The sequence below is a fragment of the Gadus chalcogrammus genome, chromosome 10 (assembly GCF_026213295.1).
Source record: "Gadus chalcogrammus isolate NIFS_2021 chromosome 10, NIFS_Gcha_1.0, whole genome shotgun sequence".
Classification (NCBI taxonomy): domain Eukaryota; kingdom Metazoa; phylum Chordata; class Actinopteri; order Gadiformes; family Gadidae; genus Gadus; species Gadus chalcogrammus.
The window spans coordinates 16,909,430-16,936,877 of NC_079421.1; the positions used below are offsets into that span (position 1 = coordinate 16,909,430).

Consider the following 27,448-nt stretch of genomic DNA (forward strand, 5'->3'; position numbering starts at 1 on the left):
GAGGTTGTTTGTAAGCAGGTATGGGCCCAATGTGAGGATAAGGTTTTGATTCAGAAGGGGGGTTGAGTCAGACTCATCATGTTTGCCAGTATGGAGCGTCACGTGCATAGTCCTCATGTCTATTTACCTGATTTACAACTGGGAGGTGTACGAAGCAAGGTGTGGATCACGAATGAATGACATGCACAAGCGGAACCCTAGGGTCGTCTCTAGAGGGCAATGCGTTTTTGAGCGGTGACGAATGAAAGGCCCAGTCTGGGAAGCAACGCTGCGTAATGAATGACACGCCACCAAGGCGTCTTCATCGTAATTGTAATTGATTGATTAATTAGATAACTGCAAACTGCTTGTTTAACAAAGCTATCGAATATATGCAACCTTTAGAACTCAGGGTAAATCAAAAGGCTTAATCGAGTAGGCCTGTACTTTTTTAAATGGCAGTAGTAGTTTTGAGTAAGTTTTGATGAATGTAGCCTAGATTTGATATGGCTTATAGTCATGCTAGAAAAATAATCAACCTAATAGACTCATAGGTTCACGTCAGAAAAGCCTTCTCGTACTAGGCCTACACAGAAGCCCGGATCATGTCAGACCATGCGTGTTTGGGCCTAACACACAAAAAAACGTAGGCTTCAATGGCTCATTTATCACCTCTCAAAAGTGTTGAAAATATATCTGTCAAAAGGCAAACGCACAGCACAATTGTCGAACATCTGCCTTGCTGAATGAGCGTTTTCCTGGATTTCACCCCGGGGACCTATTAGCTTTGACTCTTACGGCCGCTCATGATGGGGAATTCATCAAGTTTCTGACACCGCACCAGATGTTGGGGAATTGCTGTCTCCTGTTGGACATGCTATTGATAGTTTGCTGTTATATCCTCGCCTCATAAAGTAAATATTATTCGAGAGCTATACGGCGTGGGTGATGGGATAACCACACTCCACACTCGTGGCATAGGCCTATAGGCTATCTTTAACTGGCCCATTGTAAAATAGATCATCGTGGGTAGAAATTTTCAGAATCTCAAGAATTGCATTACATTTCATTTTTTATTTAATATTTTATGTCATGTCCTCTATTTGGTAAATGCTTGCCTCACTCGATGCTTCAGTGTTAAACTTTAACTTCTTAAAGCTTTTTTCTTCTTCATTAAGGTGAATAGGTGTATACCTGTAGCCTATGTTAAATGCCCGACAGCTGTTTCCCTACAGTCGTTTTGCTAATTAAACTAAATAACAAAGAATTTGTGGCGCACACTTAGCATCTCAAAAGTCATTTAACATGTTGAAAAGCTTTAAGGACACATCCTGAATTACTTAGTGAGTGCATATATGCAGGAACACTCTCCAGGTGAAATACACGTCGGTAATTGGTTAGCGACAACAGGGCAAGTGGGGCAGGGGGCGGGGGGGAGGGGTAATTCACCCATTGTCAGATCAATGTGTGTTCTTTTGGTGTGATATATCATCCGTTTTTTTTACGTCGCGACCCATAGTGGCTTTGTTTTTAAAGAGCCATCGCAGGATAAACATTGTTGTTATCGGTGTTATAAATGAATGCGTAAACATGCAGTTTACCTCATTGTGCATATATAGGCTATACCCACGGCAATTGAGACGTTGCCCAATAGCCTACGTGGTTTCAGTTATCTATGGATATACTAGGCCAAAAGGATGCTTAAGACCCACCCTCAGGATACAGGGTAGAGGATACAGCTATTCCGTTGGAATCATTCCCGTTTAATCTGGCAATCCACGCATCAGACCATTTAGCAGCGACTTCAGTGACACCGCCTCGCTGACGGGACACAATGCGCGTGAGCGGTAGCCCGTCTGTTCTCCTCCGGGGTCGGCCCCGCTCAGCCATCAAAGAGCTGGCTACTCTGAGAATGAAAGGATGGCGTCCGTCTAAGAAAAGACCAAGATTTCCGTTTAGCAGAGATAACGTTTGTGATTTTAACGATTGTAAAAAAATAAATAAAAAAAACTCGCGGACGGAGGTTTGTGTCATAAAACGAAGGTTATATACCGCAGCGAAAACCTATAGGCCTAAGCCGAAGAGCTGATGCACTCACTGCTAACATATTGTTATCGTCACGTGTGAGTTTATAGATAGTACAACCAGCTGTAGGCTATGGGAACTGGCAGCTCGATATCAATAAACGCACTGCCGTCTATTACAGAGACCGTCAGACAGCCCCTATCTTTTGTCAACAGCGCACATCACGTGACTCTCAGTTGCTCCCTTATTCACACTGAAGCGTCCTCGTTCGGCTTTACTATACATCATCGTATTCCCGTGCAGGGTATGTTATATTACAATAATCATAATAAAAGCGTGTGCGTTGTGTCGCAGGGTGCAGCAGTCAAAGTAAACGGACAGGGGGATTGGGTAGGCTATTTTCCATCGTTATAGCTTGGATGCAACACATCATCTTTCATGTAGACGGGTTTCATGGAAGTGCTCAGAGAGAGGGCGAGAAAGCTGAGACATTTGACGTCACGGCGTCAGCGAGGAACGACGTGGAATCGCCCGACGACGTGTGCATGAAGATACAACGCTGTGGTGAAATGCAGGAGGGCGCCTGCGCAGGAATCAAAGGAAGGGAATTTGAATAATAAAATCTTAAATCGGTTTCTCGTCGAAAGGGATGGGGGGTAGGGTCGTGCAGAGCAGAGAGATGGGGACGCTGAGTGGGGGTTGGTAAAACTTCACGGTTTATAAAAAAAGAGAAAATCCAACCAATAGCGAATCAAATCGGAGGACTAGAGGCATCCTTGTTTTGTTCAAATATATAAGAAAACGCTTCTCAGACATAAAGTGCGCTTATAGTCTGTGTACATTCTTCAACGCAATTTGATTTGTAGGCCTATTTGCTGATCATGGTGCATATCAAGCGTATGCTTATGCACACTTTATTGACCACTAACCGTAGTCTCCTTTCCTCTCTTTTGCATCGCAGCCTCCTACTACTAGGCATTCGTGCACTGTCACTGCCCTCTGTCGCTACTATTTTTAAGCACTTGGCTTTAGTTTGTTAATCATCTGTGCAGCAACTGCTACAATCCTTAGTGAATAAAGCATGACTCGTTCTCGCTGCTTTTCTCTTTTTGTGGGGGTTTGTAGGAAAACATAACAAAAAGTAGGCGACCATAGGTTCCGTAACTTTCCCGCCCCCTTTCCCAGAACCGCGATACTAAGATGGCGCCTTTATCAGTGTCAAGTTCAAGTGAGCTGGAGACGCTGCGGTGCAGAGAATGGAGGAGCGATGCTAACGCAGGCTACACACTAGCCGCACTCAGCAACACAACACGGGCCAAACAAATAATTAACGTCCATGTCCGAAATACTCTTTACATGTTATTTTTTAATTTCAGTCAAAACTTTCGTTCACATTTCTTCATAAATAGTTGGTAGAACAAAAAACCAACGTACAGTAGCCTAAAAGTACAAGGAACCTTATATGATCTTTAGGTATCGCCGAGGCCTAAGTCTCCTGCTGTAACATAATTTGCCTCCAACTGGCACAGTGACACAGTTCATCAGTAAAACATTTTGCTTTTCAGGAATAACTTGGAGCTTGACCCATTTCTCCCAGAAAGTGTTACAACATCACATTCTAGCTTTGTTTATACATCAGATCTTTTTAGGACTTCGGACATTGGGCAGAAAGGTTGTTGGAATAAGAAAAGTACTTCTCTTAAATTAAGGTATAGAAAATAGCATATAAAACATATATTCCTTAAATTATTTAAATAAACGTATTTAATATATCACTGTCAAGAGGTACCGTTTTTACATTTTTTTGTTTTAAAAGTAGTGCTGGTGGTCTGAAATTGTTCTCATAGGAGCCCAATAAACTTTGTGTATGCATAATATTGAATTCTTGAGAATGGGTAACAATGCAATGCTGTAACTCTTTTTGCCACAGGAAGTATTCCCCTGAACCCACATCTAATAACCTATTCCTTTCACTAATTTTGTTAACACAAAATGGTCATCTTGACACGTTACTCACACAAAACAAGCAAATGTGTAATCAAACTGCTCTATATGCAACACCACAGTAACAAATAACACACTTAGTTACACAGAATAAGTACATTTAAAACAATGCAAGCTGACAGACAAAAAAAACTTTTATTTTGAAGATACTGAGTTGAGACAGTTCCATTTGTTGCCGATGCTCACATTAAACATAGGCTACCTTCACAAAGACATGGAACTATTAAGGATGCCAATCTGGCTCATGTGTCGGGATGCGATACTAAATTTAAAATAGTACTTAAAAACTGTCACGGAGAATTGGAGTTTGTGGATGTAACACGCATCGGCTTTAAACTTGTAGGTCTACACGAGTGAAAAAGGCTGATGAATTTATGCTACAAATTGACATCTATCTCTGACTCTATAAAAGTAAAATACACAAAATGTTTAATTCATCCCAAATGAGGATATAAAAAAAGAGCCGCTTGGTCGCTCCTCACCTCATTTAAACTCAGCTCTGCACGGTCATGATTTACATGTCAATGGTCTCATAAGCTAAATAAAGTAACAGACATATTTGCATCATATATAGACAAATCCATAAAATTCATATAGATGATATCTTAGATCCAAATAAGACACATGTATTGGTTAAAAAAAGAATACAATCGCAATGTTGGAGCTTTAGAGTTTTTCATTTCTTCTATGCTAAGCTGGTTATGACCCAAACTGTACAGTCTTGTTAGAAAACATTTCCATAAATATCATTTAAGTTTCAGAACTCATACCCATAATTAAATTACAAATTGATAAATATGGCATCATGGATATGTAGGCTATTTACAACGGTATTAACAAAAGGCAACGTTATATTTAATGGTAACAATCGTAACCTAATACCACATTTCTCCACCTGAAAACGGACGTATAACAACAGATTCGACTCCATCAAACAAGGAAATACATTCACGAGTATAATATTTATTTATGATTTTTTTTTGTTCAAGTTCATGACAAAGACTTTGGCACGTTTCTTAAGACTGTTTGAAGTAGGCCTACTAACAATCAATTGGAAGGCGACAAAATTAGGTCACCATTATATAAAACAGCGTAAAATAAACTGCCTTTTTTTCTTTTTTAAATAAAATTTGAGAAAATACATAAAATGAAAAATAAAATAATTTTCTGAGATCTGTCAACTGAAAATAAAAGGAAAACATTTATTTATACTTTGAAAGTACCTAATATGTTTTTATTTGTGATTTATTTGATTTTTCCAAACTCGGAATAAAAGTCAAATTTAATTCCTGAGAATGGACGTGGCCTGCTTTTGTTGGCTTGTTCTCATCTCCTCACGTTGTTGCAATTCCATTTTGTACATCGTGGTGTGAATAGTTATTAAGGTTTCATAAAACCTTTTTTGGTCCACATTGAGGGATGCTGTGTTTGATTTCAAACGTACCATTCATTAAAATTGGGTGCCAGTCCATCGTGCTGCCCAGACGTGTTTTGTACGACTGACGGTGGCGTTTTTGTTGGGTCTTCAGTGTTCGCTGAAACCAGCACTGGTGGTGTGGAGGACTCGTATCCAGAACTTGCTGCCGGAGATGACTCAGAACCTTGAGATTCGTGTACCTGCAATAAGCAAGATAAACGTCCATTAGGATCAACTGTTCTCAGCCCAAATAGAAGAACTCGACCTAAAACTATATTGGCCGATGTGGCTCTATAAAGAAATGATATAAGATATAAAATACTCAATTTACAGATAGGCCTAATAAACAAGCTTAGGGCAACAACAAAAAAAACGGCCATTAACTTTGCACACAGTGTATCAAAGCAGCCTTGTTATAAATGACTGGAGTTGTCTGGGGGGATTGGGATGGTGCGTAATGTGTTTAAGGTGTAATGAAGACCTTAATTACCTTCATGTGTTTCCTGAGAGAGCTGGGATGGGTGTAGGACTTGTCGCACACTTTGCAGATGTATGGCTTGTCAGATGTGTGGACGTGCATGTGCTTTTTCCTGTCGCTGCTGTTCGCGAAGCGTCTGTCACAGCCATCGAACTCACACTTAAACGGCTTCTCACCTGTAAAAATCAATTTAAATGCGCAAATTAACATAGGCAGATACGTCTAAATGGTCGCAGCAACACACATCAAAGGCCACCTGGATGTTTGCAAAGGATTGCACGACACGTCTTCACACACACACACACACGCGCGCGCGCGCACACGCGCACGCACACTGTTGCCGCTCTGCTACCAGCTCGTCTTGTATCTAGCCGGTGTCAGCTAGCCTACTACACACTCAAAAGGCCTGCTATCCGTTTGGCTGGCTTGGCTGGCTCGACTCATATTGTAAACACTGAATCAGAACAACGTATCTACTCCAGGGCAATACACACGTTGTAATATGATCTTACTAGGCCTATATTAGGCCACATGGTACTCTTAAGATTAAAGAAACATGATGCTGGTCAGAACTGTACCACATGTAGGCCTAGACCTCATCTGTGTTTAGAAAAGAGGGCAAATCCCAAACTACCCAACGTCGACCTAAATGGAGCAGGCCAATAGCCATTAAAATAACGCATGTTTACTCTTTATATTTTAAGTAATTGCTCAGCATTTCTTCCACCGCTATGATACTGTCCTACACATTGCAGGATAACCATAGGCCTAGGCTACTAACCTTGAATAACAGGTGATTGATTTTTAGGATTCATTAAAGAATATGCGAAACATAATAAACGCACGTGGTGTAGACCTACGTAGCCTGAACTAAAGTAAGAGTCACATTTTTACAATACACATTTCACTTTCACACTTTCAAAAATGCCAGAGTCTTGTGGCGACCTAACATGGCCTAGATAACCGCAGCTCAACATTTGTTTACTTTGCAAGCCCCGTTACAATGCTCCTTTTACGCCCATGCAAATGCGTTATACGTGCATCTTATTTCTTCACAGCGAATTGCGCAATGCTTAGCAAGAAATAGCAATACATATATAGTTACAAACATAGCCTACCTGTATGCGTTCTTTTGTGAATTTTCAGATTTTCCGACCGGGCGAATATTTTACCACATCCCGGGAATGGACAAGGAAAGGGTTTTTCGCCCGTGTGCACACGTATGTGATTCACCAGTTTGTACTTGGCCTTAAAGGATTTGCCCTCTCTCGGGCAGTCCTCCCAAAAGCATATGTGGTTACTCTGTTCGGGGCCCCCAACGTGCTCCATGGAGACATGCGTTACCATCTCGTGCATTGTGCTGAAAGTCCTGTCGCAAGTCTTCTTAGGCCGGTGAATTTGGTTCTCGTCAATCCATTTACACGACAGTTCTTGTTTGATGGGTTGCCTCATGTATCTGAAAAACGCTCCCGGGCCATGGTGCGTCGGTACATTCATGCCCATATTCATATTGATCGGGTGGTTGTAGTTGTGAAGCTGTGCTCCGTAGGGGTCCGTCCGAGGGCTCGCGACTGGACGATACGGATCAGGTCTTCCAAAAATGTCCCCGCGCAAACCTAAATGCATCTGACTGTTGACCACATGTCCGCTGGGTGAAGAGTGGCTCACCCCCTGGTCGTGGAGCCCCGAAAACAACAAATGTCCTGGGTTATCGGCCATCCCAGGCGGTCCGTGCAGGGACCCCGCCGACGCTGCAAAGATCCCATGCTGGGCGCTGGACGCCGCGGACTCTCCCACACTACGGTTTCGGAAAAGAAAGTCTCGGGTCGAATTGAACGGTCCCCCTCCGTACGAGCCCACCTGTCCGCCGTGGTGAGGGTGTCCCAGGGCAGCTGCATATCCAGTGGCTTGCGGGGTGAACGCTGATGTCTGGCTGGATGCGATCTCGTGAGCCACCGGGCTGATTTTGAAAGCTGCCGAGTGGGAGTCTGAGAAGGGGTTGAGTCCCAGCCCCGGGTCTCTGTTCCCCAGTTCGTGGTGCCGTGGTGCTCCGAACCCCCCTACTCCTAACGACGCGAACTGCGGACCGCTATCGAGAAGCATGGTCATGAGCTTGAGTCAACTTGTGAAAGAAAAAACAAAATACAATTAGGTACAATTCCAGTTTAGCGGAACGCAGAAGCTTCGGAGATCGTACCGTGGGTTGGAAGGCGTTTTCTTCAACAGTCTACATTAAAATAAAAAAAACCCATTGAACCGAAAAAAAATCCTTTCGCTGGGAAGAGTTACGAGAAAAACTCCCGTTATAGCGATCCGTGAGAAAGAGGATCAAACTTCCCCCCCTTTCCAAGCGAATGATGTCCTTGGACTGATAAAGTCAATCACTCACTCCCAGCACATAAATGAACTCGGGAGGCAGTGCTACGACACCCAATGAGGGTTCGGCTACCTCTTTCACACGTGACTGAAAAGGAGGGAGATAATTGGCTAGATTTCTGTTGATTGGCAAGGTTCGGTATTAGAAATGGCATTTCGTCTCAATGGTCTGATTTCATTGGATAGCGCAAGCGTTATTTTACAGCCAGAACTGAGCGCTAATAGCGTAGTTGTTGTTTTTTGTACTGTATGAAATCCAATAACAATTACTTTACTATATGAACAGTTCACTGGTCGTGCAATATTATTATTATTTTTTTTTACCACAATCTGCACGTAAGCCAAAATATAAAGTTTAAAGACATGTGTGTAAAACATTGCAACTTTTTTGGCCTACAAGTTTCAGGCATGAAGTAACATTAGATTTGTTTCGTTTACACCAGGATGCGGCAGAAAAAGCTATTTGTCTATCAATCTATCTATCATCCATCTCTAAATGCATTCTCTCTTTTATTTTCCATCCGTGAATAGTTTTATGTTCAATTACTAAAACTAGAATGTAGAGTTGACGAAGTTGGATTATATCCCAACGCCCCAGAAAAAACCCTTTATACGACTAAAGAAGAGTAAACTGACAGAAATACGTCACTAATTTTAATATGCATGCTTTTTTGCATTTCTATATATTTTTCTTTTTTTTTGCTCAACCCAAAAGAACCGTGCCATTGAGCGGGTTGCAGGGTTGCCGCTGACTCGCTGCAGGACGCACAGAATCTGATCAAATACAGAGACGCGTTGAGTGCCTCAAGCAGCGCTTTATAACTTCAAGCCTTTCACATCCCTTTCCCCTCAATCTGTCCCAGGAAGGAGCTCACCGGCTTTATTTTAACGTCTCGAAAAAAAGAAAAAGGAAAGTTTTCAAATCAGTCCTTCATTCTGCTCTCGCCCCCTGTCCAACCCGCAGTCATTCCCTAAACATTACCTCGGGAGAAGTATAAAACTAATGGGTGAGTTTCACATTTTTGTATTAGCCTATAGTCCTAAATCAGTTTGTCCTAAATCATTGCGGTATTAATCAATTCGGAATGGGCTACGCCCTGTGCATTTGTGATTTAGATGCTGTCGGAAGTTTGCAATTCTCGAATTTCTTAATCGTTGCATTCGGACTCCAAGCTATATATAGATCGATACATTTGTGTAGGCCTATAACGTTATGTATATATATACTTTTTCCCATTTAGTTGCGTCGGCTGTTCACTTTACCACCAAGTTTTTCTTTCCTAAACAATCAACGAGTATTTTTTCCTATACCGCATTTTCCCCATGAACACTCGCGTTCCTCCTCCGATGCGCTCACACGCCCGCGCACGTACGTATATGCACGTACACATGTACACATTTCCTTTCTTTCTTTTTTTCCCCCCACACCCACCAATATATAGTCCTGCACAGAGAGCTAGAGGGAGTGTAGAAGAGAGAGGGATGGGGGGAGGAGGAGGGGGGCCGGTGGGGAGGGGTGTTTGGGTGGAGGGGGGGGGGGGGCGGTATGGGAGAAAGTTAGCTACGCTAAGTTTGCTTCGCAGTGTTGGAGATTAGGTTTATTGCGACCTTTGGTGAACCGTCTGCAAGTGACAGACAGTTAAGTTTCCTTAACGTCCCCTGCTCTATGCTTTATGGGCCCAATGACACATGAGGACTTCACACTATTGACTGGTATAGGCAAATGTTCCATATGCCCTACACCAATAAATACTGCAGAATGTAGATAATAGTGTTTAATGGAACATTTTATGAGCCAAAGCTGAAGAGTAACATATTCACTGCCCTCCAGAAAGGTGGATTTCATTATTGAATCCGGAACAGCTCTTGCTCGACGAGTAAAGACAAATAAAGTTTGAATGTTAAATAGCATGCAGAAAGAAAAATTTCCAACAATTCTGTATTTTCCATTGGTGGTGCCATTTTCGACAGAATGACAGAATGACGTGATTCATAGTTAAAATCATAAGATTACTTCTATTTTTAGCTTATAATTTGAGGTTTTCTGTTAAAGGCCCACTAGGCATGTATTGTTTTTATATTAGCCAATTACTTTACTTTTTATACACATATAACCTTGTAGGTCTATATCAATAATTTTTTTTTTATATTTCCTGGACTAAACTTACATCAAGGATTACCTTGATGAAAGTATGGCCCACCTAAATAAGGAGCTGTGAAAACAAACTGTGCAGCCTTTTGGTAAATACTGCTCGGGCTGACTCATTGGGTGGTGGAAAAGGAAAATATTCAGTGTAGTCATTGGTTACACCATAAGCTTTTCTGACTGAGCATGCGCATTTACTTAAAAAAATAATGCTTGTCGAAACACCTCGCAGATGTAGGCCTATGCGCTCATTTTGGAAAAGAGTGGAGCATTAACGGCAACCGTAATGGTAAACACTTGACCTTTATTTGGTATTGTCCTAATTGTTATCGTGTCTGTTGCTTCCACAGACATAATTTCCCTAAATATTATATGCAAGCATTTATGCATGCTATAGAGCGTTATCAGATCATCGTCTTGGTTAACATATAGCCAGCTTAGTTGTGTGTGACCTGATATATCCTGCTCAACCGTCCGTTAGGCTGCCCTGACACTAATGTGTGGTTTTGAGAACGATTTAGACAAGGCCAAAAGCTAACCCTGTAGGCCAAAGAAAAAGTGAATTCAATATTTTTAAACATTTCGTTCTCTTTCCATTGCTGTATGTGTTGATTTGGTTCTCTTTGTAGCCATTTCTTCTGCCTCTCATTTTTAGTTTGTTTATTTTAGCAACCCTAATAAAATAAACATAACAATAAGTTGCATGCCCCTTAATTTGACAACAACACATTTACATATTGTGTGTGGATGAACAAAGGTAACATAGTCTTTCATATTTTGGATATATATTTTTTTTTTTTCTAAATTTCTAATTTATGGTTGATCTTTAATACATATTTTTTTGCATTATTTCTCTTAAATGTCTAAATTCAAAAAATAACTTTTTCTTAATTTAGGCAATCATTACTAGATGAAAAACTACATAAAATGGCCTTACCAACAATCATGTTAAAATGTTCAGTAGTAAAAGTTAGCTTTTATGATCACATTTACAAGAGGGCTGGGTTTTATTGCATCGGTTCATACATGGGTATAAACGTTTTGGATTTCATGGGTTGATCATGGGTCGGCTGTCTGTGGAGGCTTAGATATCATATTTGTGAAAGTGAAATTGTTACCCAGATGTGTAGGCGCTCTGCAGTCGTACACCACAAAGGAGCCTCATTTAGTTTTGAATATAACTGTATATTATTAATTTATCAGGATATTCAACAACAGTGTAGTTTTACCATACGCTTAGCAATTGTTGAAATACTATGTGATGTCCATACTATGTGACCTGCTGTGTAATTCTCTGCTGGGATTTGTGTTTTTATTTTCCTGACTGATGTCGACTCATTGAATTCTTGCTGTGATATGAGCATCCATTTGCAAATGTGTGCTTTCCGAACCTGTTCATTTGTGTAACAGGTTCATTTTGCAGCCCTTCCCCTTTTAATTTCAATACACACATATTTGTAAGTTCATGTAGAAGTGCAGGTCTTTTTTTCAAACACACACATGCTGGCCCACACACACATACACGCACACACACGCATGCACGCACACGAATGCACGCACACACACACACACACACACACACACACACACACACACACACACACACACACACACACACACACACACACGCAAACACAAGGTCCATCACCCCCCCCACACACACACACACGCACGCACACACACACACACACACACACACACACACACACACACACACACACACACACACACACACACACACACACACACACACACACACACACACACACACACACACACACAAACACTCACAAACACACGGCCCCACACCCACAAACACACACACATACACACATTAAAGATATGCTTGTACATCTACAAACAAATCTAATTCAGGCTTTTGTCACATACACACAGGCGCATACACAAACACACACCTGCAAACACACACGGCCCCTCACGCACACAGGCACAGGGTGGCAAGCATGCTACTAAACGCAAACTTAGTATGTTTTCTTCTTGCTCAACAGTGTTCTCTCATATACTCACATACAAACCACGGGCTGAGCCTTTTGACCTTTGTTTCTCATTTCAGTTTTGAAGAACGTGTTACAGCTTACATGGTTCACAGACCTGCGAAGCAACTTAAAGCGCTACCTGCTGATACCTTTCTAAGGGTTATGCACATACTTAACAATGTGAAAGCAGTTAATTTAGTTGAGAGACGGATGGAGTAAAGTTCTCTGACATAGCGACAGGTGTTTTTTCTTTAAAAATTCCCTGTCATATCCCAGAAGTAAGGAGAGAAGTAAATGCCACAATTTACTTCAGTGACATTTCTCCATGTGTCTCCTTGGTAATTGAATTTCTCCTTGATTAAGTTATGGCCGTTATATATAATATAAAGAGCCTTCACTCACACAGTATTACAGTTTGAAGGAGTTTTATTGAAATCTTTAAGCTGTGTTTCTTTCCCAACTTAGATTTGGCTGGTTAAAAGGCATAGAATCAAATCACCGCACGCGATACAACTTTATTTACTCACTGTACAACTGTAAACAGCTGCTAGCTACATTAAAGATGCAGGCTTGTTTGTTGTTTACTGTTATTCTGAGATACATTTAGTTACCCATTGAGATACATAACATAATTACCGTTGTTATGTATAACCTTTTAGTAAATAGTACAGTTAGATAATAGTTGTGGAATACGATTTTGTAACTTATTTTAGAACATTATATTGGAAATGTAGAACATATTTCTGTTTCGAGTTTTATGGCTTTGTAATAGAGAATATCATGCGTAGCGATTAAATTGAATGCCGCCATTGCATGGTCTGAATTACATGTAGGCCTACAGCAGACTAAACTATTCACAATGAAATGCATCAAGACTTGCATCAAGACTGAAATGCATCAAGACCTAAAAGAAGGTATGTTATTTTTCATGGTGCATGTTCCAGAGACCATCTACGTGACATATCAGTTTTCATGTGCAGGTATTAACACCAAGTCTTTAAAAAGAAAGTGCTGGGTTAAAGGTTGGCAAACATGAGCATCTATTACAGCCATGGTATGGAGTTTGGCCGATGTTTGTCTTGTGGCGTTTACTGTCAAGTCTCTATTGCTTTGGAATGCATTGCAGATGAGTTTCTAAGAATAACAATCTGCCAAATAAAGAATTTAATTAACCATTAACTCTCTTGAGGTAGACAACTTCGATTCTTCAAACTCTATTTTGTCCTCTCTTATGAAGACAACCTGTATTGTTTGCATGAATGAACACAAAATTAAAAATAGACTCCACTTGTAACACTGGGATTTAGATACATAATGTTTGTCATGTCACCTTGATAGAGCTTGGAGAGTATGCCTACAAGGAAAAGTGGGAGATAGACCTGTTAACTGTTCTACCAATACTGCTGTTATTCAAAAAGTATTGTTAAGTATTCCACATTCGAGACCCACATGTCGACAATCAATGACTTGAAAACATTTTCACACTTAGGAGATATTTCTCGATATTTCTCGATTAAAGATTAAAATAAAATAAAATGTGTAAATGTTTAATTCCATCCAGTAAAGGTTTGCTTAGTTCACAATGTACCAGCAAATAAGTTTTAAATATGCTGTTTACCCATCAAACAGTAAAAGAAAGACGTGATTTTCTTTATGTTCCATCAGACTTAATAGAAAAGTGCCTTGGAGACTTGTTGCTTTAAAAATCGGTTCCCCCTTTATATGTGACACACAGCTACACAATGGACAGCCTCTATGGTTGTCTCAGATTCAAAAAGTAAACAAGCAGTTCCTATTCTCATCTGCGTAGGGAAGGAGTAGGCTGCATATTCCACAGTCCAGCCTGTTGTTCTCACGGGTAAATACTTTTGGCAAGCTTTACAATGAAAAAAAGGTGGCAAATATCCCAACATAGTCACTTGAAACGCATTTGGATAACCTCAATAAAATCAGTTTTATGGACTGACCGTTATTCTCCCGATCAACTTGCAGAAATGTATATAATAGACATCATAATATGGCGCCTGAAGTTAAAGAGGCACCAATATTTGGGAGCAGACGCGGCACATTTCAAAGCGTTTTCTCTCCGATATTTGAAAACGGAGTCGTGCAGCGAGTGCCTGCGTGTCCCTTTTAAAACAAACCCAGCGCCTGTCAATCACAGCGCATTCCAACCAATCCCTAAGCTCCCTTTTTTAAAAGCAGCTTTTCCTGCTGTGCTTTTATATTGCACCATGGCCTGTTTCGAAGCATTTTTACTACCCCGGTTATTGCCACAAATCAAGAGGGCAAAGTGAACGGCATGGGACTCACACCAACTCTGACGAAATTGAGTCTGGTCCCTGCTAATGCGAAGTTCACGGCCAAGAATTGAACATGCAGATGATAGGCCTGTAGACTACCTACAAGAGGGGGGGAGGGGGAGGGGGGGGGGGAATGGAAACAGGATTTCTAGAAATATCCTGAGTATTCTGAATTGGTTGATTTTTTTTGCAAACGCATAGCCAAACTCACAACAAAACATGACAAGTCTGTCGAGGTTTAGTGGCTGCCCTCTTTCTTGCGTCAACCCCGGGGAGAGCAATAGTGAACCCAGCGTGGTGCTGCCACCTTTGGCAGGGGAGCACATGGGGCACCCCACTGGCAGTTCCTTAAAACTCTGCCCCTCGCACAATTTGCGAGACTACCCTGAGACGAGGTCTGGTGCATATGTTGACCATTCGGTTCACCATTTTGCAGACTCTGGATACCCCAGCCACCCGTTAGAGCACAACCATAGGGGCATTCTCATTGGAGCCAATCTTCCCGGAGCCGGAATGCCACCCGTCACTGACCAACTGGCATCGAGAACTAACCAACATGGCGGTATTGGGAGATATCGTGACCTTCCAGGCTGCAGAGACAGCCGAAGCCATGCCTTTTTCACCACGTATCAAGAGCAGGCCCACTGCTCCAACGAGTCAAGTCGAGATCTGGGCAGTCAGATGATGCTGCATGGTTTACCAGGAGACCTGCTTTCCCGGACCCATCCCTATGGCCAAACCATCAGCCCGAGGGGAAACAACCAGCAATTCGTCACCCAGTTCCTGGGGTTGTACAAGCCGCTGAATATGGCGATTCAGCGTGGGGGGAGCGACGCCTACATCAGATGCCCTAAACAAAATCAAAAACATGAGCTGGTATGTAAGTGGATCGACAGCCAGGAGGGGATGGGTAAGCTGCCCTGCGCCAGAACTTTCGGCACAATGTATGAACTTGTCACCCATGTGACAGTGGAGCACGTCGGAGGACCAGAGCACTCTGAGTACGTGTGCTACTGGGAGAACTGTCCGAGGGAGAGGAAGCCTTTCAAAGCCAAGTACAAGCTGGTGAACCACGTCAGAGTGCACACGGGGGAAAAGCCTTTTCCTTGCCCTTTCCATGGCTGCGAAAAAGTTTTTGCAAGATCTGAAAATCTTAAGATCCACAAGAGGACTCATACAGGTTGGTTAATAACGACAACACTAATGCAACCATATTACTATTATTCTTAAAGATAATAACGATTATAATAATAGCCCATAATCAATAATATATTAGTTATATCAATCATCATAATTAATAGCCTATGCATTCATAATTACTACAAATATACAAAAAAAATAGAAATATAAACAAATCGTACATTTTCATTGCAAACCATAAATATGTTGAAATAAATTGTTTATATTGGAAAGCATTATGCGATTCTTATTATATGACCATTATTATGCTGTTGTTGTTTTGCTTTAACTGGTGCTGCTGCTTCTGTCGTTGCAATGATGTCCATGTTGATATTGCCTTTATTTATTTATTTATTTGTGTTGATTAAATGTCGCCAAAAAAAAAGGAATGTGTGATCAATATATTTCGCTTTACCTTTTCTCTCTGTGTTCATGTTAATTCGTTGCGTGAGAGGAGTACGGGGCGGATGCCATTTAGAAGCAGAGTAGCAGAAGATACATTAAAGGCTCGGTTAGGCCAGGGCGTTTGGGTTTCTTCTCCCTTCCATTCATTCAAATTAATAAATAAATAGGGGAGCACCGGAAAGTCGTGACGTAGCGTGTACGCCACCGTCGGTGCCTCCCAGGGATTTGTCTCCTCTGCGCCCGCGCAGGAATCACCAGGCAGTCAGGGATCTTCAGCTTGGAAGATGAAAAGAGAATAAAAACATTCGTGTTTTTTTCCCAAATTATTTTACATTTCTTTACAGTAGTAGCGGTTGTGCACGCAGAGAAGGCCTAGTAGGCCTAATGGCCTACATCTGTAACGGTCTAATGTTGGGCTGTTTTAAACTCGGTTTCCTTGAAGTAGGCTTATAGATGGGCCTTTTGTTGATTGAATGAATTTAATAATTCACAAAGACCAAGTTCGTAAACACGTTTAATTTTCTATTGAGAATTTGTGTAGTAATAACAAAAGGAAGATAGGCCCATTGGGCACAGGAAGCCATTAGGATTCAGCTGCTCCAATCAAATCACATTGTGTTTAGGGCTACACAATTTAGGGAAAAGAACAGACAGAACAAATTGATTAAAATGCACCCTACGTGTATATCATAACCATTAGGACACGTAATTAATTGTTAAAATGGTAAAATAGCTAGACCATATAGGGATTAAACTCATAGAGGGACTAAACTCAATGTAGGCATATAGTACATCTATGGCTATAAATGAAGATTGTAAAGCTATGCTGAATTGTGTCTATGAAGCAGCATAAGGCTTAATGCTTCTCAAAAAAAAGTATGGCACATTGATAAATATCCAGATATTATTGACTCTGATGATCATACTCTGACTGTTAGGAAATCTTATTTTTATAAAATATGTGCCTCTAAAATTGACATAGATTCGGCAATCATTGCCACTTTTACACATATTTCCTTCGAAAATCTAAACGGCGAACACTTAATAGCTTAAAAATACACTATATAGAGACATAAAATGTACAGATATGGACACACACACACACACACACACACACACACACACACACACACACACACACACACACACACACACACACACACACACACACACACACACACACACACACACACACACACAAACACACACTCTCTCTCTTCAATAGAAGCATAGGATTGACTGTCAAACCACAGTGCTTATGGTCGCCCCATTTACAAATAAGATTTATCGAGCCCAATTTGTTCAAGTATTTTTTTTTGTTTTTGTCTTTTCACGCATACGGACCTAAATCATTCTCTATTTCTATCCAGGTGAAAAGCCCTTTAAATGTGAGTACGAGGGCTGCAACCGGAGGTTCGCTAACAGCAGTGACCGAAAGAAGCATTCCCACGTGCACTCGAGCGATAAGCCCTATATGTGCAAAGTCAGGGGCTGCGAGAAGTGCTACACGCACCCCAGCTCCCTGCGCAAGCACATGAAGCTCCACTGCAAGGCCTACGTCACCACCAAGAGCGAAGCGCGCGACGCCGACGAAGACGACATCGAGAAGGCCACCAGGTCACCTGAAGCGACGGCGGACCGACGTGAACCCACCCCCTCCGTTACCGCCAGGGTGGCGCGCGTGCAGCCCCCCGTCACCCCGAGCACCACCACCAGCACGGGTCAAGAGTCCCTGTCCCCAGAGAACCTCCGAGATGACTCGACCCTCAGGTCACGTTTCCATCACACATTTGACAACAGTTTGGATTACTCGACACACAGGTCGCAGGCCCTCTTGGACCCCTTGTTGATGCAGCGGGGAGGTGCAGGGGGCGGCTACAGGTCCGAGGCGTCTCAGTACACGTGTGGCCAGACTGGGTTCGCTCCAAGCGCACGAACTTTTACGACGTCCCCTTCGCCCTTTCAGAAAAGCATCGTGAATGGGTGGTACACGTGCCACAGCGGCGTCGACTCCTTTTCACCAAAACATAATACTACTAATAATAATAATAATAACAATAACATACAGTCTATTTGAGTTGCTCGTGCCTTTCCATTTGAGGGGCCTTTATGTGACGTCTTAAATAGTCGCAGTGCATTATATTGCATATAACTACATGTATCTCTGTGGATGTTGTGTGAAACACATTTTGGAATGTAACGGATGATCCAGGTGTTAACCTGAAAGTACACTCTTAATATAGTGAGCAGTTGGTGCAGCACGCTAAGGGTTAATCTGGGGTGGAGACATCAGGAGAAAAGTATAGGCCTATATACTTTGTACATCACCTCACGGTTTTCCCACACGACGGGCTATGTGAGAGGTGCATTACGTATGGTATGGACGGTCAGCATAGACCATAACAAGTAAATGCTTTAAAAGGAAATGCATTTTAATTCATTATGTATATGAAAGGTAATGACACAACTTAAATTAACATACCAACAAGTTATTGGAATGTAAAACGAATGTTTTTGCTGAATGTAACTTAGGGGTCTTCGTTGAATGTAGGTCGTTAAAAAAAAGTACGCGAAAAATATAGGGGCATTACTCATATCGTTATATATGTTTTACGAACTAAAGTAGAACAAATAAATAGCATATTTTAAATATTTCATCACGTTGGATAAGATATTTGTCTAATATTGAAATAGATGTGTGTATGTCCAAGATCTGTAAATGCTTAGTAGCCTAAGTGTTCAGTGTATTCATAGCACATATCTTATAGCCTATCCCCCTCTCCCAAATCAACTAGCTTAGGTCGGACCTTACATGAAAACACGTCATAACAGCACTACTGTACATAGGGTACTGTACAATTAATTATGCATTCAATATTTTATTTAAGTGGCTGTATTCTCTTTGATCAGGCATGTGTTATTAAAAACCATCATTGGATTCTTGCAACACGCTGACTCTTCTCACGTTCTTTGTTTAAGGGCCTCAGCCAATCAGGGGCCTCACTCGCCGTTTAGCGGATCGTGGTATGTAGCATAAATATATCAATAGGATACGTGCTTTAGTTTAACGTGCGTCACAGCGGTTTTATTTGTCGCCTTATAGGGTTTGCGGATTCTTCTTTTATGGAGGTCTTGAACTATCCTGAATGAGTAGCAGGTGCTGTGAATGAAAGTAAGATCAATTGCTTTTTTTCCACGGTCGGTTTGTGTGAACCATGGTGAATTGTTGCAACGTCGGGATATAATAAATGGTCAAATGATTGTGGTCCATCAATTTGTATTTTTTAAAATAAAAGATAGCTGAGGTTAATACGGCGTTCATCTAGGTGAAATGGGTGGGTCGTTTATGATGGGCTCGCTTTTTAAGACTGCGGTCCATGCAGAATGGCATATCAAATTACAGTTTGAGTTATATGCTCATGTCAAAGGTTGTGGAGAATGAATTGGAATTAAAATTGTAATTTCTTTGAAGAGAAAGCAATTCTACCAGGCCTTAATGTAGGAACATGGAGGAGTTATTTTCCACACCTTTCCTGACACCCCTGGATGATTGACGGATGGATGGTTGCCTGTTTATCGTGTTCGTTTTAACTTGTATTTCTCAAAAAAAATTAAAATTGCTTTATTTTGACAGTAGGAATAATTTTCATCTGGAACAATTTATTAATAGCCTGTTATTAGTATTTATTTATTTAATTAATTTCTTGTTTTTACAGCGATTTCCTCTAAATGTTTTAATTTCCAGCCCCATGCACTGAACCGGCCTGTAGGCCTACCTGTTAGCATTGGGGACATACTTGACATTGGAATGTTTCTTCAGTTATTCTAACACTGCAAACTATAATCTATGACGTCGGGCCCGCTTTCTCGCTGGTATACTATGAATTTAACCCCTTAGCTGACGCAACTTATTATCTGTCATAATTAGGCTGTGGGCCTCCTTCTCGGACCCGCTCATAATATTTCGACATGTAGTGCTTAGAAGGGCTAGTGATTTAAATATCTCGAATCATCTTATAACACAGAGCATAGCTAAGACGGAACTGATACATTTAATATAGTGTCTGGTGTTAAATTAGGGGTGTAATATAATTGTTTCTTTAAAGTTAAGGCATGATGCTCAGATCATATAGTCATAATAATGGGTAGGTCATTTAGCCCAATATCAGTGATGAATGACACTTCAATCCCCAATTGATTCAAACAGCAGTTTGCCCCCATAAGAATAAGTATTGGTTAAATATGAACTATATAGAAAACAATATTAGTAAAAGCTGGTCGAGGTGTAGTTTCAAAAGTGTACACATCAATGCATCAATAGGTATCTTAGGACCTTAGTGATATCCATACGTGGCAAATTCTGAAATGACATGACCTTGGTGACACATAGAGGCTATACGTTGCCATTAAAACAATGCAATTTTAAATGGTGCTTATTAGGAATCCTTAGATATCTGTAGTTAACGTTGTGAATCAATAGGCGTTGGAAAACAAAATATCCAAAATAAGTGTTATTATAAAATTAGTTCTTAATAGCATGAAACATTTTGAATTTAGTCCAAAATAAATCTCTACAGTCTTCATACAGTGATTATGAAGCCCCCTGGAGACTGACCCATTTTTTATTACTTGAGTGTTTATTTTTATATGAATGTACACATTTTAAAAAGTCTGGTAGACCACATTCGTACACAGTGTTCAGTATTCTGTATGCAGTTTGAATCTGTTGAATGACCTTTCTTTGCCTTTCCAGAGCATCTGTATCAGTATCATGCAGTCTCATGCCCTGAATGGAGAGAAGCACCACTGCAGCCTCAAACTACCACGTGAGATTCCGAGGTCAAAGGTAAGCCATGTTTAAATTTGTGTGATGCATTTGAATTTTGATATTTCCCTTACTCTTCTTTGAAAAGATAATGGCTAAATATTAGTTTTTCTAAAATATTTTAATATATTGTAAATATGTATTATATTTTGGAAAATGAAGAGAGGTAATCAAACTATCAGATTTTCTCTTGATCTACATCAATCGTCTCTGACTCTTTTTCGCAGCCATCATGTTCAAAATGTTTTGGCACTAAGTAATAAGTAATAAACATGCATATCGTTTGATGAAATGTGTCTTCCAAACAATGTTTAATATGTAATTCCTTCGTATAATATAATTCACAGGAATGTGATGCGTTTGTACCTTCGCGTTGAGCGTCCCGCCCTGTCAGAAAGCCCAGATAAGATACATTTATTTTACCTCTTGCTTACATTTGTGCCTGACAGTGTCTGCATTTGCATGAGAAATACAGAACCTAATCTAAAACTCGAAATTTGAAGGTATTCATTTTGGAAGCGCGAATGCTTAGACAAAGTGCCAAAAATATACGCTCGCTAAGATATGATTTCCTTCCTAATATGAAAGTTGATGTCTGTATTTCTCCACATTCTTGCCAAAGCATGGGTAACACCCCGTTGCAACTGAGCCTAACCACACCCTTCCCCCTGCTTATCAAAACTGATGAGCCCTCCTCCTCCCCAGTTTGCCATTTACTGGCCGCCATCTTTACTCTTATGCGCTCTGCCTAGCAACAGGCGCTGGGCGCCATTTTTTGACGGGTACGTAGCAACCAATTCCATGTTACTATATCCATTTAACCTTGGAATCCATCCAATCACCGTGTTTTTTTTCCTTCTGCCTTTCGGAATCCTCTGCAATGTTATACCTGTACTCGCTCTCCCACCGTGCGTTGGGCAGGGGTGGGGGTGGGGGCGCTTCGTCACACCCAGGCTTTGGTTTGATGCATCATCGTAACCATGTATGACATCTTGTGTAACTGACACTGTGCCACTCCCACAACGCCCTACCCCCGTGCTTCTCCGTGGAATGTTTAGGTGCTCCGAGGTCGTGTCAGCGTTTTGACGGCGACACTTGTGCGGGCAGACGAGAGCAAGTGGGATTTTAATTGGATCTAAAGGTTCTGGTTCCCAACGCCCTCCTCCAGGTCTAGCCAGCGGTGGTGGTGCCGGCTGGTCGGCCAGTGCCACACCCAGTTGTGCTTTCTTTTCAATCACCCGGTTCTTTGTCCACTCCTTTTTTTTCCAGGTCTCCTTGTTCCTGTCTTTCATCTGTCTCTAGTCCTGCAGTTTCTGGCTTCCCCCCCTATGGCTTCTCCAAGATGGCCCCCTAATCTCAGCCTTCTTACCAGTGGGGTTCTTGGTAGGTAGGTGTCCTCCACCCAATCTCTGTACATTCACAGATCTTTTCGGGGCCATATAGTTCTCGCTGTGTTCTGCATGGAAATTGCAAAAACCCCACACGGCAAACTGGATGCAGCTGCACATTCTCGTTGGTCCGTGGAGTTGGACGACCAGTATTGGTTTTATTTCCTTCCCTCTGTTTCTTTCCGCGTTGGAGCACCTGAGCTGCTTTTGTCGTCTGTTATCCTTTACACCCCGGGTACGGTACACAATTAGAGGGGAACACTGTTTGCAAAAGGTTAGATCGTCTTATCTGATCGTACGATTGAAACGAATCAACGTTCACGGCAGATTTATCTTTAAAATAGAAAACACCAACGCACCGTTCTTTGTCAACAACGTTAGAAAGGTCATATTTTTAAGTCGTAGCCTCCCCTTTATTTAGGTAGTGGATAATATGTACATCAAATAATAACAATTATCATACCTTACAAATAAAAGTCAAGGTTTTACGTACACGGGAGAAAAGAGGCGGAATTCCCTCCAAAACATTTAAGGCCGGACCGCAAAATGGTCGTGAATCGGCACGTAGCCTCCCAGATGCTATGATCTTATGCCTTCACCGGAGTGATCCCCTAGCTTTTTCTCTCATCTTCATCTGCACTGCAGTTTTTTCTTATGTCAGTGATGCTATCCCCCTGTGTAGCTCAGCCCTCGCAACCAGACCTTATTAAACCCGGCTTCCATTCACACGTCCCAACTGGGGCTCCACTGTCAACTTAAAACCCAAACCCAAGCTCAAATACCCAGCTCGCCAAACTATTGTTTCAGACCTTGCAGGGAAAAAGAAGAAGAAGAAAAAAAGCAGTGTGATTGAACTGTTGATGCAGTAGGGAAGCAAGAGGACTCCGCCTATTGATATCTAATGCATTTTAGTCTTTTGATGCACTGCAGCTAACCCATGTGGATTGCTCTTAAAAATGTATTTTTCTCCCTTTTTCTTTTTTTCATTCATTATCCATGTCTTCTTACATAAGAAGAATCATTCTGACGGGCCAGAGAGAGCGAGGGAGAACGAGAGAGAGAGAGAGAGAAAGAGAGAGAGAGAGAGAAACCATGAAGACTTTAATAGGTCTCTTATGAGCAAATCAGTGCAGAGATTAAACCTTCATTACTGAAGAGAATGATGATGCCCTAATCAACGAGTAAAAAAAACCCCACCAACATTCTATTTTATGTGTTGTTTTTTGGCCTACTATACTTCCCGTGGCCCCATCCATTAAAAAGACAACACATCTTTTAAATCAATAACTTTTTAATCCATCACTTTTTGAGAGTGTTTTGTGTGGGTTAGTGTTGCTTTTGCACTCCTTCCTCCAAATCTACAGGGATGGCTTTCTAACTTGTCCTCCAACTTTCCAGCAAGGGCAATATGTATCACTAACACCTGGACACACGGACAAGCCTGGGGACGTCTGAAGTCATTCAATCCCTTAATTTGGTGCTGCGCATCCAAATGGCTTAATATGATCTTTGAGAAATTAGTGGTAATTATTTATTATCTACACTTAATGATTTAAATGCCACAGAACGAATTTGGGGCAGTCGTTCAGAAATGTTAAGGAGCCTTTGATCAGTATGCAGAAGGAGAACGAGGACTTAGATTTGAAAAACAGAGTGCCAGGAGACCCAAAGTCTCTCTTGTCTCCCCTGTCTCTCAGAAACATCCAATTTCATTAGCCACCATTTGCTCGGCTATTGTGAGCTTTAGAATTTGAATATGTTTGTGCGTGTCACTAAAATCTCTTGTCTTTTGAGCTCAAGCTTTAAAAACCAAAAAAGCCTGGACCAGGATCACATTGATCACGGTCCAGGGTATTTCAAAGTGGTGTGTAATCATGGGTGTTTAATTTCTATCTGTTGCAGTAGTGCACGGGCTCTGTGTAATCAGGCCTGTGAACTCCACATCTGAAAAGAGGATTCTGTTTCTGATCACATCCCTTATTGAAGTCCATCCATTTGCCAAGCACTTTCGAGCCTGTGTAGACCCTGGTATGTTACTCTATATGCATTTTGCATGATGATGCAGATGATGTGTGAGTGTGTGTGTGTAGTTTTAAGTTGTAAACTTGGGTGTGTGTGTGCCTCTGTATGTTTATGTGCATATGTGCGTTGGTGTTTGCGTAAACTTGAACCTCTGAGCCCTCTGTGTGCGTGGGCCTCTGTGTGTGTGTGTGTGTGTGTGTGTGTGTGTGTGTGTGTGTGTGTGTGTGTGTGTGTGTGTGTGTGTGTGTGTGTGTGGGTGGGTGCGCATTTTCGTGTTTGTATTTGTGTGTGGGTGTGTTTGTGTCTGCGTATGATATGACTGAGTGTATGTATGCGTGCGTGCTTGCCTGTGTGTGTGTGTGTGTGTGTGTGTGTGTGTGTATGCGTATGTCTGTGTATGCGTGTGCCTGTCATAGCATCTACGGCCACTCCGGTTCGCCATTAAGGCAGCAGTAAGCGGTGAGTGTAGGGAGAGGGATCTGGCTGTTAACCTCAGCTTAACAAGCACACCCCGGGGCCTAACTACACAATGATGGATCTGGGTAGTGGCAGCGGCCGTTTGAGGGACCAGGAAGTCAACTGAGGGAATTTCCCTCGGGCCTTTTCAATTACAGTTAAAGCAAAAGCAGTGCACTACAATGGCATCATGAGTCGCTCTGAGGAGGTGACGTTAATGGATGGATGGGACAAATGGGATTGTGAGTGGTGTTGAACCATAAGTGTAGTGAGTGAGACAGGGCTGATCATAGGTGGCGCTGGCTGGCGTTTTTTTTTTTTTTCCAGGGAGCCGTCTTGGCTGAAGAATGACGTGGCGCTGCTCGAGTTCATTTATTTATCTGCCCTCTGCAACTCAGGAGCTGTAAGAAGAAGGGAAAGACTGGATCAGTTAGATCACTGTCCAAAGAGAGAGAGAGAGAGAGAGAGAGAGAGAGAGAGAGCGAGCACCAGGGGCATGAGAGAGAGTAAAGAGCCACTGGTTCGCCTTTGAGGAGCCCAGGTAGTGGATTAGAGTGAAGCCAGGAGAAAGTACTGGACTGTCCCTTCATCTGTTTGATAATCAATACGGCGCCTAACCTTCTATTGAAGACAGGCCTAGGATATGCTAATAGGCATCGGTCAGTGCATGTGCGTGTGTGTGAGTGCGTGTCATGTATGTGTGTGTGCATGTGTGTGTGTCCGTATGTGTGTGCGTGTGTGTGTGTGAGTGCGTGTCTTTGGAAGTGTGTGTGTGAGTGTGTGTGTGTGTGTGTGTGTGTGTGTGTGTGTGTGTGTGTGTGTGTGTGTGTGTGTGTGTGTGTGTGTGTGTGTGTGTGTGTGTGTGTGTGTGTGTGTGTGTGCGTGTATGTGTCTGTGTGCATGTGTGTGCATGTCTTTGTATGTGTGTGTGTGTATGTGTGTGTGTGTGTGTATGTGTGTGTGTGTGTGTGTGTGGTCGTATTCGTCAGCATAGAACTCACAAGGGAAGCCGCGGATACTTTGTCCCCAGACCAGGATCACGTCCTTATGGCCGCTGCTTTGCATTAAAAACCCTTCCCCTCATCACTGATTTTTGAACCAGAAAAAAGAACCGCATGCATCTATTATAATAATCCTCCGCTACCGTTGTGCTGAGGAGGCAAGGGATCAAGAATCCATCTCCTATGCAGCAGGAATATAGTATTTCATCAACTTCCTCCAAGCCTTATTATTACTGCGGGGTGGAGCTGAGGTGATTAGCACTCGCGGTCCCCAGCTCCGCCCACATATGTCTGCTAACGCTTCCCCAGAATGCACCACAGCTCTGACAGCGCGGCGAATGGCACAGGCTCTGCAGTTATGTAAGCGACTGAATCATGCAAGTCTCCTCTGTGGGTCATGTGGGGATACACCAGGACATATGGAACACGCTGGAAACGAGGGCTAACTACTTCCCTTCAAATATCTTTCTCCCTGCAGGGTGCACCACCTCCCTCCCATAATATATGAATACTTCTGTGTATATATATATATATATATATATATATATAATACATATATTATGGTCTGGGCAGAAATACATGTTTTTTTATCGCTAGATTTGCTCTAAATACCTACAAGAGGCATGTTAGGTCAATCCAGTCTGTATTTGACGCTAAAATGTTTTGTTTTGTTACCTAATTGCAGGTATAAAACAACATTATACTCAAATGGATTCATTCCTGTTGTGAAAAGAAAACACATATTCAGCCATGAGAAACAGAGAAACTGAGCTTTAATGGATTCAAAGCACGTTTTTTATTTGGTAGTACAATTGCTTATGCAAAGTAAGAATCCGTTAACATGCAAACAGCTTAAATGGATCTGCAGCACATATGGCATTTGTTTTTAACCCCTGTCCGAACAAAATGCCAGCGGCAAAGGCATAACAACAACTCAATAAACAATTTGTATTATTCATTATGATAATAATATAAGCTCTTCTGTTATGGATACCACATCTGCGGTCCACCACTAAGATACTTGTGAAAAGGCTTAGTCATAATATCATCAAGTGTCCACTCTCTACAAAATTTCTGATGGATGGAGAAAGCAAGACAAAAGCAGGGAATGTTCAGAATTAAATACAGTATCATTTCTTGCCAGGGGATGTTTTACACCCCTTTTAAACACGTATCAATCCCAATCACTACTGGTAGTTTGGCTGGTCGGGAAGGTTTAAATGAACACTCTTGTGTTGGTCAGCAGTGGCCTAGTCTCACTAATCAGACTTCAAATGATTTTCTTCCCACTGTCGGTATCCGTCCTTGGCAGGAACGTTGGTAACCTGTATGGTGAACTGGTCACTGTAAAAATACATTTGTTAAAATCGTCTTCTGAAAACCTCCATCTTACCACTCGCCTAAGTTGACCTTTAAGTAACATATCCGTAACAAAACAGGAAACGCT

General features: G+C 41.8%; 2 protein-coding genes across 3 annotated transcripts; one reads left to right on the forward strand and one right to left on the reverse strand.

Annotated features, from left to right (window-relative positions):
- Positions 1-3,383: 3,383 nt before the first annotated feature.
- zic3 (zic family member 3 heterotaxy 1 (odd-paired homolog, Drosophila)) lies at positions 3,384-8,260 on the reverse strand. Of its 2 annotated transcripts, XM_056600470.1 has the most exons (4): positions 8,101-8,260; positions 7,022-8,025; positions 5,916-6,079; positions 3,384-5,625 (listed from the first exon to the last, which is right to left on the reverse strand). In XM_056600470.1, the coding sequence occupies exons 2-4, from the start codon at positions 8,010-8,012 to the stop codon at positions 5,443-5,445; spliced, it is 1,338 nt and encodes a 445-aa protein (XP_056456445.1). In that variant the 5' UTR covers positions 8,013-8,025; positions 8,101-8,260; the 3' UTR covers positions 3,384-5,442. The 2 variants fall into 2 exon arrangements, with proteins under 2 accessions (XP_056456445.1, XP_056456444.1); XM_056600469.1 differs by having other exon boundaries at positions 7,022-8,260.
- A 6,684-nt stretch (positions 8,261-14,944) lies between these two features.
- On the forward strand, positions 14,945-18,386 carry zic6 (zic family member 6). Its single transcript, XM_056601203.1, has 2 exons — positions 14,945-15,905; positions 17,680-18,386. The coding sequence occupies exons 1-2, from the start codon at positions 14,945-14,947 to the stop codon at positions 18,384-18,386; spliced, it is 1,668 nt and encodes a 555-aa protein (XP_056457178.1).
- The last annotated feature ends 9,062 nt before the right edge of the window (positions 18,387-27,448 follow it).